At 38.1% G+C, this 12,712-nt stretch overlaps 1 protein-coding gene across 2 annotated transcripts; it reads right to left on the reverse strand.

Moving 5' to 3' along the window:
• Window positions 1-382: 382 nt before the first annotated feature.
• LOC137265343 (threonine synthase-like 2) lies at window positions 383-12,658 on the reverse strand. 2 transcript variants are annotated; one of them, XM_067800726.1, is made up of 10 exons: window positions 12,595-12,658; window positions 10,796-11,086; window positions 9,638-9,832; window positions 8,511-8,663; window positions 7,272-7,423; window positions 6,336-6,402; window positions 5,335-5,480; window positions 4,777-4,902; window positions 3,692-3,828; window positions 383-3,215 (listed from the first exon to the last, which is right to left on the reverse strand). In XM_067800726.1, exons 2-10 carry the CDS (start codon window positions 11,013-11,015, stop codon window positions 2,990-2,992), a joined length of 1,422 nt encoding a protein of 473 aa, XP_067656827.1. In that variant the 5' UTR covers window positions 11,016-11,086; window positions 12,595-12,658; the 3' UTR covers window positions 383-2,989. The 2 variants fall into 2 exon arrangements, with proteins under 2 accessions (XP_067656827.1, XP_067656828.1); XM_067800727.1 differs by having other exon boundaries at window positions 12,546-12,633.
• Between the last annotated feature and the right edge of the window lie 54 nt (window positions 12,659-12,712).

Raw genomic sequence — 12,712 nt, forward strand, 5'->3', positions numbered from 1 at the left:
TACAGCTTTTTGAGAAGTGGGGTGGGAGGTAGGGGGTGTTGCACTCTTGAGAAAGAGAGGGGTGGGGATGTGTTGCGCACACTTCATTTTAACAGGCCAGGTTACAAGTTTGCAGGGCAAAAGGTTGATGCTCACCCTTCCTCTGTATCCGCCTGTGAACTTGTTCATGGTCCTGTTGACATTGTGAATAAAATATGCTTGACTGGCATATTAGAAAATGGTATTTGATGAGTTTTCTGGGTTACTTAAAAAAAAATAGATGTAACCAAGAAAAATCTCTCTATCGTGAATAAAACATGTTAAGATGTGTTTGTATCAATGAAGATTTCCTTAAACAGAGAATGAAATTCATCTCAAAGAGAAATCAGTATAAGACACAAAGTGAAAACTAGAATTTTTATTTTAAATACATACAGCATGGAAGACAACTTCTTTATAGGCAATAAGGAGAAATTCCTGTACAAGCACTGATGCTCAGATTGGGTTGAAGGGTATCATACTCAAAGCATACATACAGACTTGTTTGGCTATATTCACTCTCTGCTGGCCTCAATGAAGTGGAATACCAAAAGTGCAGCAGGGGACAACAAACAAACAAGTAAAGATAAAAATCAACATTATTCATAACAAAAACAATAAGAATAATTTATGCTGAATAAAAGTAGTTAACAGATACTGACACCCTGTAATAATCATAACGACTAGATGACAAACTGACGCAGACAGACATTCTTGGAATTGTTAAGACTTGTTGGCAGGAAGACATTGTCTGAATTGAAGGGACCTGTGGGCAGACAGACACTGGTAAAAATCGTAAGTACTTGCAAGTGCTTGTTGGCGCACAGACATTGCCTGAATTGCAAAGATTTGTTAAGTAATTAAAATGGAAAAGGTAAATAAATTCATTTCTCTTCAGGTTAGGTAAAAAACAATGGCTGACCTGGAAATAGCACACTGTATCCAAATATTGACAACAAGGAGGAGAAAAGCAGTGTAAAAATAGACATACAGTGGAAACCGCCTAAGTAAAAACCGCTTAACTAAACATATCGGCTAAGTAAACACTATTCTTTGGTTCCGGCAAACTTCTTCATTAATCACCTCTATTTGAGTCCTGTTAACTAAAATTGGATAAGTAAACAATACCGCTTAAGTAAACGTTTTTACATGGTCCCTGGATGTAAATTTCTGACCAAACGAGACCTGATAACTAAATTAGCGATCACCACATAATCCGACACGAGGGACATGTCAGTCACCGGGTAAATAAATATCCCACTTACAGCTTGCTCTGGCGTAAGCAGATTACAATACACTGACAACTGGAGGTCAGCCCTGATGAGTTGTTCCTTGTTATATGTAGCTTGGGAGTATCAGTGAGTAGACCGGTGCAATAAAACATGTTATATTACTTACAAATCTTGTCCGTTACTCTGTCATTTGCAGATATTGATAAGTTTGGATAAGTAAAAAACCTGATAAGTAAACAATTTTGACGAGTTCCTTGAGAGTTTACTTATCACGTTTCTACTGTACGTATGAATATGAAATATACCAAATACATGTCAATCTATGATGATTACAAAGATCAAACTTAAGGTCAGATCTGGAATACTGTCTCATACATGTTTATTTTCTTTAATTTTTTATTAGGATTGCTTTATACCTCTGGATAAATTGTTTCAATCCTAACTTGGTTCTTGAATAAAACATGTAAACTGTACAATATTTCCATAACACTTTGTATGTACATCTGTCTTTTCTTTTCCGGAATATCTAGAAAGTTAATTGTTTGTGTGTTTCTTTTCAACTTGTTAGGATTTGTTTCAACTGATGTCTGGAAAATTTGGAATTGTATTTTTTCATGTACAAAGAAATAGGTTTGAGTTTGTTGTTGGACTATCTGGATCATAATTTATAGAAACCATATAGAATTTACTCCATGCAACTTTACATCTATATCATCAATGCATTGTATTATTAACTGTTAAGGTATTTCATAGTTCAACTCTTTTCTGTGTTACCAGGGCCACATCAAATGGGACTTGGATGATATTATAATTTCATTTTGAGAGGCATACATCTTCAACATTCAATATTTCCTCATGAAATGTTGTTAGCACCTATCATAATTCATAATTCATGTAAATTGCTGTTCAGCTACCTATGCTTGTTTTAAGTTATGCAAAACCATATCAGATGCTTTTGGCCATGTGAGTTCCCCACGTGACACTGTAATCTCGCAGAGTTCATTGTGCTCATCAAATGCAACCATAGCATCAATTCTGGAATTGAATTAGTCAGTCACAAACTAAACTGGAGACCCACTCAACGCGAGAATGATTTGGCAACTCTAGCTTGCCTCAGTCAAAGGATAGCAGAAATAAAGGATTGTTTGTTTCCAATAAATGTCCACTATACCCTGAGCGCATTTGCGGCATGGTTCAATGAATTTGCTACCTCCCTTGGCTGGCTTTTTATTCAATCAGGTGTCTATGCCAGGAAGTTAATGTACCAATCACAACTCACTTTCACTCTTTAAATTATCCAAATGAATAAACTTGGCAATACAAATCATGCACAGGAACTTTGACAGAGGTAGTAGGAGTTCTTACTTAATTATTTTTTAAACTTTCGGACCTGACAATTTGTCTGTAAGAGTTCCTCCAAATCTGAGACTCGGTATTTTATCTACCAGGTATTTATAGTTACTGTCATGACATTGATTTTATGCATGCTTCAGTAATTGTTATGTAGCTTCATCAAATGATCATCTACATTGTAATTACCCATCATTGACGGTATATATGTTAGAGAAAACACTTCTCCTTGGTTTTGGTAGACAATGTAAAACCATCGGGGTTCGGAAATTTCCCCTCCCGTTTTACATTGTCGATCAAAACCTCGGAGGAGTGTTTCCTCCTATAATTTAATTAGGTATATATATAGGATGCTAGCGAAGCCTCAGGTTATAATTTCATGTGACATCTTATGCTGTGTTTCTGGCTTGAACTGTGTTCTCAATGTCTTCAATTTTCTGCTTGAGCATGGCCACCCAGTCTTCCTCCTTATTCCAGTCCTGGTACTTTGTGGGTGAGTTGAGCAGCCTGACAACAGCGTCTGTTGTCTCATACTGCAGCCCTGCTGCCAACACAGTCTCCTCGAACTTTACAGGGGATGCTGATGCTAGGCACACTCTTGGCTTGTCCTCAGAACTGAGGCAGAAAGATTTTCTAATTCATTTTCAGAGTGGTTTTTGTATATCTCAGAACAATTTTCTTCCGTCATTATCTTACCCCTGTCTACTGTAGTGGTAGTCCAAAGTGGTAATGATTTTACCCCTGTCTACTGTAGTGGTAGTCTAGTGTGATCCCTGATCTTACCCCTGTCTACTGTTGTGGTAGTCTAGTGTGATCCCCGATCTTACCCCTGTCTACTGTAGTGGTAGTCTAGTGTGATCCCCGATCTTACCCCTCTCTACTGTAGTGGTAGTCTAGTGTGATCCCCGATCTTACCCCTGTCTACTGTTGTGGTAGTCTAGTGTGATCCCCGATCTTACCCCTGTCTACTGTAGTGGTAGTCTAGTGTGATCCCCGATCTTACCCCTCTCTACTGTTGTGGTAGTCTAGTGTGGTCCCTGATCTTAACCCTGTCTACTATAGTGGCAGTCTATTGTGATCCCTGATCTTACCCCTGTCTATTGTAGTGGTAGTCTAGTGCAGTAGCAGAGTGGGGACACACAAGGTAGCTGTTCTCCTCCCAGCACTTCCTCATGGACCTCTTGATCCCCTCGTCATCTACCACATGGGAGCTGATGACCTCACCAATCTGAAAACAACCCAAAACTTCGCCTTATTGATATGATCCTTGTCATGACAGGCTCTGCTGGAAGTCCTAAGTGCAAATCATTACTTCTGGCAAACAAGGATAAGTTGTACCAGTGCAGAAAACACATTTACGAGACATAGGCGGTGCACAGCAACGTACAAACCCATTTCGTTTGTGAAAGATAGAGCAGATGTAGGCTAGTGCACGTGCAATGCATGACAATTAAATTGATTCCATGTTTAGATGGACACACCTTTTCTCATATGACTCTCACACTTAACCCACTGCACTACACTTGATCACAGGCAACGTGGGGTCCCTTCGCCAAGTGCCAGAGGACAATGCCCATACATGCTAATACGGGTCAACTGTCAGCTCGGTGCTCAACTCACCCTTGTTTGCCAGCAGGAGTAAGCAAACTGATCCAGGGTTTTCAAGAGCTCAAAGGACTTGTGCCCTCTTCCAAAACAAAGGTACAAGTGCTGGTTGCCTTAACATAATGAAGAATGTACTACACTAGTCTCGATGATGAAGTTATGACAACTGATTTCAGGTGCATTGATGTGAAGCAGACAGAGGATGCTGGGAATATTTGCTCATTTCCAAGGCAGTCAAATTTTTCCCAGCTGCCATTTAGGTTTGAGAATGACATGACCTTGTGCTTATTCAAGACTGTTGTGATTGTAAACTGCTGAACCTTAGAATTCTGTTGTTAGGGAAATCACTGTACATCGCAAACAAGTCTTTGCCTATTTACAAAGCTCTGATACTTGACTTCAAAGTTATAGTTGGAAAAATGACAAACTTTTTCCCGCAAAGACTCTTGAAAAGAAACACAATGGTCAGCCAGGTTCCTACGTTCTTCAGGCATGGTTTATAAAACCAACTATCTCACTTACACCTGAACCACTGGTTACCAAGTTGGTGAAAAGGACCAAGACTACTTACCTTGACTCTGAGATTCTCTGGGACTTTGGTTTTCATTGTCTTGTCAAACTCTGACATCATGTTGCTAACCATCTCAGCATCACCATCTGAGAACATGTGCCATATTCTCTCCATGTTGTATGCGAGCTGGATGTGTGACAATAATTGACAGTGTCAGCTAACCAGATCCAAAACAGACTTAATGCTGAACCTTGTGACGTACAGTGTTCATTCTTTGGAGACAGACAATCTGAGCTTCAGGTGGTTAATGTGTATTAAAAGAGTATTGAAAGAGAGAAAATACATCAAAAATTGTCCTAGCCAACCATACAGGGAAACTTCAGAGATGGGAGCCGAATTTCAAGATGACATATTGTGATCAATTTTTAACCAATTTCTGATCAAATGAAACATGGATAATCAATCTCATGTTGTATTTTTATTTATTTATTTATTTGTTTGTTTGTTTGTTTATTTATAAATACAATCATTCCAGACTTTCACATTTCCTCTGATGATCTATGTGCTTTGCTTATAAAGACATTTAATGATAGAACAAGGAAATGTATAAATGAGAACCTGTATATCCATGGCAGGTGCTAGAGACTGTTTCACCTCTCTCATAGAGTAGTCTCCCTCTACAATTGTACGATACACTATATCATTTGTGTTGACACAGCAGACTAGCTTCACTGGGAGGCCCATCTTCCTTGCCAAACATCCAGCTGGAAGTGAACAAAACAGTGAATATATTTAAATACCATGAAATACTCACGCCTACATCACATCATGAATGAGTGAGTGAGCGAGTATGGTTTTAAGCCAATATTAGTACACAAATATCACAAATCAGCTTCACACATTGTAACCAGGTGGAGAAATGAATCTACCCCTCCATCCATGTACATGGTGGTCACAGATATGGCATTGACAAGGTATTATTAAAGTCATGGCAAATCTGGAATTCAGATCCACCATCAGAATACCACGTGACCAAGAGGCCCCACTGTTTCTCCAGCCCAAATCAGCCTGTTGAGGTAAGATGGCAATCATGTATAAAGATACTTAAAACATAATTTTTCTTTAAAAATACTTTCAAGATTTTAATTGCACAAAAGGTTCTCTACTGAACATACCCGTGAATGTCCGGGTTAGAATATTGGCCTTCAGGATAACCCATGCTTGTTGTAAGAGGCAGCTAAAGGGATCAGGTGGTCAGACTTGCTGACTTGGTTGACAAATGTCATTGTCTCCCAACTGCATATATCGATGCTCATGCTGTTGGTCACTACACTGTCTGGTCCAGAATCAATTAGTTACAGAGTACCACCAGATAGATGAATATTGAGGAGTGTGGTGTAAAACTACACTCAAAAGTATTCTGTTATACAACATGACTTTCTGAATCATTTGTTCCACATCATATAGTATCCTGAAAGTGTAGACATCAATCACTGGTTTGTCTGGCTGAGACAGGATTGCAGAAAACAGGTCAGTAAACAATTATTTACAGATAATGTCTGCTGACACAAAAGTGACGTCGTAGGTTTATCTATATCATGACACAGGTATATACTTACATGTCACATTGCCACAGCCTCCAGTTGGAATGGCTACTTCAACCTCACCATCACATGCTGGACGCATCTGAATACATACACACAAACACTGGGTCAAATCCGTGTGTGCACTCATTTGTTGTACTACTATTTGAAAGGATAAGCTTTGATTAGGTCATCTTTTTAACTACAAAGTGTACATGACAGAAAATGTTAAGGAAACCTTCAGAATTCAGAACATCTATTTTTTTTTCTTTAAACTTCCTTTTAAAAACAAATTAAAAAATTAAGATGAACCTCAAATCCGGGGCTCCAGATAAAAGCCGTATCGGCATATGTACATATAACAAATATGCATGATACAGGAGGAAAAAATTGAGAAAACGTAGCAGATGAGCAGTAATTGTGTTAGGTGGTCGTAGAATCACTTACAGACGTATTAATCTCAAAAACTGAAGCATTGTTTTATGGTTTTTTCACCTGTTTACACAAGAGTAGCAATGCTGTGATGCATAACAAAACATAACATTACTGATATGCCATTAACTTCCGTGCTCTAAATGTCCTCTTAAGTTTTTATGGCACTCCTACATTGAAAAAATAAAGATTACATATTCCTGACATTGAAAAATTACCTTGAGCCCTGTAAAATATGTTATCAGGCCTGTTGCATTTGTTTTCAGTTGGTTACAGAATACAGATTATACAACAGAATATTAACATTCATTTGCAGCATATGCTAATATGACAGACCTGACCATCTGATCTAAATTTTAGACAAAAAGTGATGAACAATAGATATCCTGCATCCATTAAATTTTACATTTGGGACTGAGAAATATATTTAAGAATAATTAGAAATATATTTTCTGTAAAATTCCTTTGATCCAGTAACATGTGACTAGATTTTTAATCAATCAGATTGCAGTAAAGACTTTTGTTCATCATTCAGTTTACCTGAAGATATGCATAGAAGTAGTGAACCACTTGCACCATGATACGAGCAAAGTTGATGGAGTTTATGGAGCAAAGATTGTGCTTCTTCACAAAGGCAGCATCAGCAAAACACTCTTTGATTGGAATATCGCCATCATCGCTGGTTCCGTCAACTGTTGAAGAAAAACAGATCAGCTGGTACTTGTCTACAGATGTACATGCTTGTAGGTTTGTCAGATGGTGAAGATGTGAGACCCTAAACTCATGTCAGGGCATATATTTTTCACAAAATGTTTGTTAAATATATAATATCTGGGATTACACTTTCTTAGTGAAGTACAAATTCTGGTACTCTTTTGTGTTGAGTCCCATCCGGGTTTTGAACCCACACCCTCAGAGTCAGGCACCCATTCGCCAGCATACAAAGTCAGCCACCTAACCCACTCAGCCACTGGGACTTCCACTTGTTCCTGACTCTGAGGGTGTGGGTTTGAATCCCCGATAAGTTACATCTGACCACTTTCTAAATGGCAATTTGTTGTCATATTGTTTGTTGTACAACAATGCATTCAGCAATATTCCAGCTATATGGTCGTGATCTTCAAATATTTCGAGGTTGGTCAAGACAATCCAGTGATCGACAGCATGAGCACAGATTACAGATTTGGAATACAGTGATATGTATCTACCAAGACAGCCAGTCTGACCACTTGATCCAGTTATCCTTATGACAATGGGTTGTTAAGCACCATTTCTAACATTGAACCTTGTGGATACATATTAGTCACCAATATTTCATATTTTTCATGAATAGCTAAAATAAATACTGAGCACGTAATGTTTTATGCCACCTTTAGCCATATTATAGCAATATCACTGAGGGGTATGTCAGAAATGGGCTCCAGATATTGTACATATTTTGTAAATTGTAGGTACTTCAACATGATGAGGAACATTTAAACCATTCAACAACTACACCACTCACAAAAAACATTGCAAATTATGTCTAGCATACAATACATTGACAAAGATTAGAAACATGCAACTTTGCCTTGAGAACAGCCAACAACTATTACTAACAGCTTTTGTTTTTGTATTATTTGGCCAACAGATGTGGGCAAAAATATTTGAATTAACATTCTGTGATTGAGAAACATTATTTCATCATACAATCCTCAATTTTCAATTTGGCAGGTAACTTTAAAATGTAAAAGATAAATCATAAAAGATAAACTATTGTTTGCTATGATGTATACTTACTTCGATACACGTGGACATTATGTTCTATCACTGTTGTCATCTGGAGTTCCTGGAACCTGGACGTTCGTCCACGGGGAAGCAACACAATGATGTCCACCCATTTCATCCCACGCACAGCCTCTATGGCAGCACTGCCAGTATCTCCTGATGTAGCTGGGAGTAGATGAATCAGTTGGATTAAATGCCACTCTGAACTGTTGGGGATAATGCCAATGGCGTGTAATCAAATTCAGTATTTCAAGGCAAGCCAGCTTAATGAGGAACTAGAATGTGTCACCCTGTGATGGACACTAAGGGAGATAACTCTGCAAAATGACACCCACTATAGTCTGTTTGCAGTGAAAATTTACTGATGAATTTCACTTTACACACAAAAATAACTCAAATAAAGTGAAATTAAGATTGCGAAGGCTCATAATTTTAACTGGCCAACTGAACATTTAAATTTCAGAATTTCATTCAACTCAGGATAAAAGTTGTCCACCAGATGATCATGCATACAAAACACTATTACTGGTCTGGATTACAATGAGGTAAGCGCAGCAGTTGAAACAGTGAAACAAATACACCAGTGGTATATGATGACCATTAACTTAGACAAACCCTACTTGTTCTCGGTGTTTCATTTAATGTACATACCCACGTGTAATACAAACCAATATTAGCGATTTGAAACTATGATTGTTTGGCAAACAACTTTTAATCTGAGTTGAATACAATTGTCAGGTTTAAATGTTCAGTTGGCAAGGTAAAATTATCAGGATTTGCAATCTTAATTTCACTGTATTCAATTTACATTTTAGTGTAAAGTGAAATTCATTGGTATGTTTTCATTGCACATAGACTATAGTCACTACTGCTTCAAGAGTAACTGGAATTAATGTCACCTATAAAAAGGTACTTAAGATCTCATGTAAAGAGTGATGAGCAAAAAAAACAACAAGCTTATTATTGGGCAGCTGGCAGACATAGTTTCATGAGATAATATTTTCAGAAGTGTCTCACATGGATTAACCAATAGTAAATCAAATCAAGCTTTGGAACATTTTTGCTCTCCAAATTTCCAGCATGCTGTGATGATGGTGTAAATTTTCACTCCTCAGTTCAAGATGGTCACATGTTCTTACCTGTCAAGATGGTTAGATGTTTCTTCCTCTTGTTGAGAAAGTATTCAAAGAATTGTCCAAGACAGGACAACGCCAGATCTTTAAAAGCGAAAGTGGCACCATGGCACATCTCCATGACATTAAGTCCACCAGGAAACTTCTTTATTGGAATGATGTCAGGATGGGAGAACCTGCTGAAGGCTTTGTCCACCAATTCTGAAACAAAGCCCTGATGTTGGGGTGCCTACTATCACTAAGTGTGAGTATTGAGTGAGAGACTTTTGTTTTACGTCAGTTTTAGCAATATTCAAGCAATATCCTGACAAGGGACACCAGAGATGGGCTCTACATATGTTACCCATGTGGGGGAAACAAACCTGGACCCATGAACCTCTGTCACTAAGAAGAATAGTAGGTCTGTAGGGGTTTTTATCAGCACAAGCACTACAGATACGTACCTCAGGTTCTGAAAACGTACCCAAAACAAAGTAAAAATACACAAATGTACCCACTACCCTGAGTCCATATTCTTCAAACCCAAAACCAAAATTGGTTGTCCTGTTCAACAGACTGCTAGTGGTATTAAACATCACGAAATATTTGTTACAATGCTTGCGATCAAATGCATGATACAGCTGTATGACAGTTTCCGTCGAGAAAATGGCGCAATGCAGAGTGGACTCCTATGGTATGATTCTGTATATGTATCTGTAATGACAATGACGCATCAACAACAGTATTGTACACAGAACACAGTTATTAGAACCATGGACTTGCAGATCTATACTTGGGAACCTATACCCACTTGTGGTGCAGATAAAGCTGTCATCTAAGCATTTCTACTCTTCCAAACCACAGGACTTCCTTTAATGGAACGCCACTTTTGAAACGCCTGTTATATGATTTTGTATACAGATAAATCCTTAAAATCTTTGAGTTGTATTTAGAAGGGATACACATAAAAGAGGAATTTAAGGATGTCAACTTTACAGTCAGAACTTGAAATATGTAAATTTCAAACATAAATAAAATAAATGTGAGGTTAATCAATGTCTAAGGGAAACATACCATCTGGCATACATCACCTCTAAAAATTACAAACTTTCTTGTCCTACTGTTTGGGGACAAACATAATGTAAAACCGATGGGATAAAAGTGTTTTGAGTTGTGTTTACTCACCACTGAGGTCTTCAAATGGAATCTCCGCCCCAACAAAGTATGGAATGATTTTCTTCACCAACTGGACATAGGACAAACCAGCCCATGACTTGAGGGTGTCTGCCGAAATTTGGGGAATAGTCTCTGGGAGGAGTATCCCGCCATCGTCTGCATAGCCTGAGTACAAGGCTTCCTCAAACGTCAATCCATGTACACCACCTCTTGTACTGGCAAACTTCATATTCAGACTTCAGTTTGTAAAGATATCTCAGTTTGTTGTTAACTTAGCATAAACGAACATCTGCAGAGAATCTGTCAAAAAAAAATTTAAGCATTTCATACAGCAGAAAAATGCATTTTGTATGAGTGCCAGTCAAATTGCCCCAGCTACAAAATGCCCTGGGCCCACTTGCACAGAGTGATCTTAGTAGTACAATAATTGTAACAACCAATATCCAATATAGGTTTAAGATAGTCATAGCTCTAAGATTGTTCTGTTCAAGCAGGCCCACGGTTTTTGTTCAGATTGCCCAGGGGGTAGTAAAAATGCCCCAAAGTACTTAACATGAATAAATATATGCCAAAACCGGATAGTTTATATCAACTTCAATATTATATTCTTCATATGATATTATATAGTTATATTTATAGTAACAGTTTTGATGAATGATCTATTAGGGATAACCGACAGTCTTAACTGATAAGAGCAGAAGTAATTTGTACAAAAATCAGGGGCATTTTGACCAAATCTGCTGGGGCATTTTGTTGCTGGGGTCATTTGACACCCTTTTGTATTACAATACCTACAAATGTCAATGTTATGATTAAACAATGCCATTTAGAAATTTGTCAAATGTAACATGTTCTACTAAGAAAGAATAATTCTAAATATAACATAACCTATGTACACAAATCTAAACCACCTATGTACACTGTCCAATCAGGGAATGGTTCATGCCTCCATGTTCTTGGATAATAACGAATCTCAAAAGCAACAGACTAGTGCTGGTATTGGCATACAACCTGCAATACCATACATCACAATACTAAAATTTCAGTTACAGTGATTGTATTGCCAAACTATTGTACACTGACATAAAATTTGTACTCGTGCAATATTATGGGGCAAATACTGAATAACCAATAACCATGAGCTGTCATGTGTGAGGCCTCTTTCTGGTGTCATATGCCATGATGTTGCTGGAATATTGCATATTGGACCACTCACTCTTTACAAAGATTTTACAAAGATGTACAACTTGTTCTTTGGGGTTTTTTAAAAATATTTTGTTACCATACCTGGTGGGGTCAACAATTTGTAAATAAAAATATTTTAAAATAATGCTTATAAAAATATTGGAAGGGGAGGGGCTTCATGTATGACATGCAGGGGGTCATTCACATTGTTCGAGCTCTATTGTATGGTCTCCAGTGCTTCGTAAAAAATTATCATCACGCCATATGTTATGACCGGTCCCTAAGGCAGCGATCGCGCCAATCCAATGATAAACAGCATGAGCGTTTATACACACAAATGGGTTATGGTGACATTTGCCAGCCATGTCTGAGAGTCTGAACACCCCATCCCGTTAATCGCCTGTTATGACATGCTGACAGGATGCAGAGGACCATCAAGCATTCTAACCTATGTTTGCAGGGGTCGTATCAAAACGGCGATCCAATGACATCAAGGATTCGACAAAATCCCTATTGACAGTCCCAACACTGCTTTCAATCATGACGTCACATGATAAAAACCTTATGTTCTCACCTTTGCGATGCGTATTTCTATGCATGAACACCCCTTCGGATCAGCTTACCTGCCCTACACTCGTGATGCACTCCAAGCCATCCAGTTTGACACGCACCAATCGGCGAGCGAACAACATGGCAAAAAATGTCAGTATCAAAACGGCTCAAGAAAACTTTCAAAATTCA

The sequence above is a fragment of the Haliotis asinina genome, chromosome 15 (assembly GCF_037392515.1).
Source record: "Haliotis asinina isolate JCU_RB_2024 chromosome 15, JCU_Hal_asi_v2, whole genome shotgun sequence".
In the NCBI taxonomy this organism is placed as follows: domain Eukaryota; kingdom Metazoa; phylum Mollusca; class Gastropoda; order Lepetellida; family Haliotidae; genus Haliotis; species Haliotis asinina.

Excerpts from the sequence above, each read along its gene's own strand:
- LOC137265343 (XM_067800726.1), bottom strand. The coding sequence starts at position 11,015 with ATGAAGTTTGCCAGTACAAGAGGTGGTGTACATGGATTGACGTTTGAG. Across the intron at positions 9,833-10,795 it reads TCCATTTGAAGACCTCAGTG|AATTGGTGGACAAAGCCTTC; the intron begins GTGAGTAAACAC and ends GCTTTGTTTCAG. Across the intron at positions 7,424-8,510 it reads TAATGTCCACGTGTATCGAA|TTGACGGAACCAGCGATGAT; the intron begins GTAAGTATACAT and ends TTTCTTCAACAG.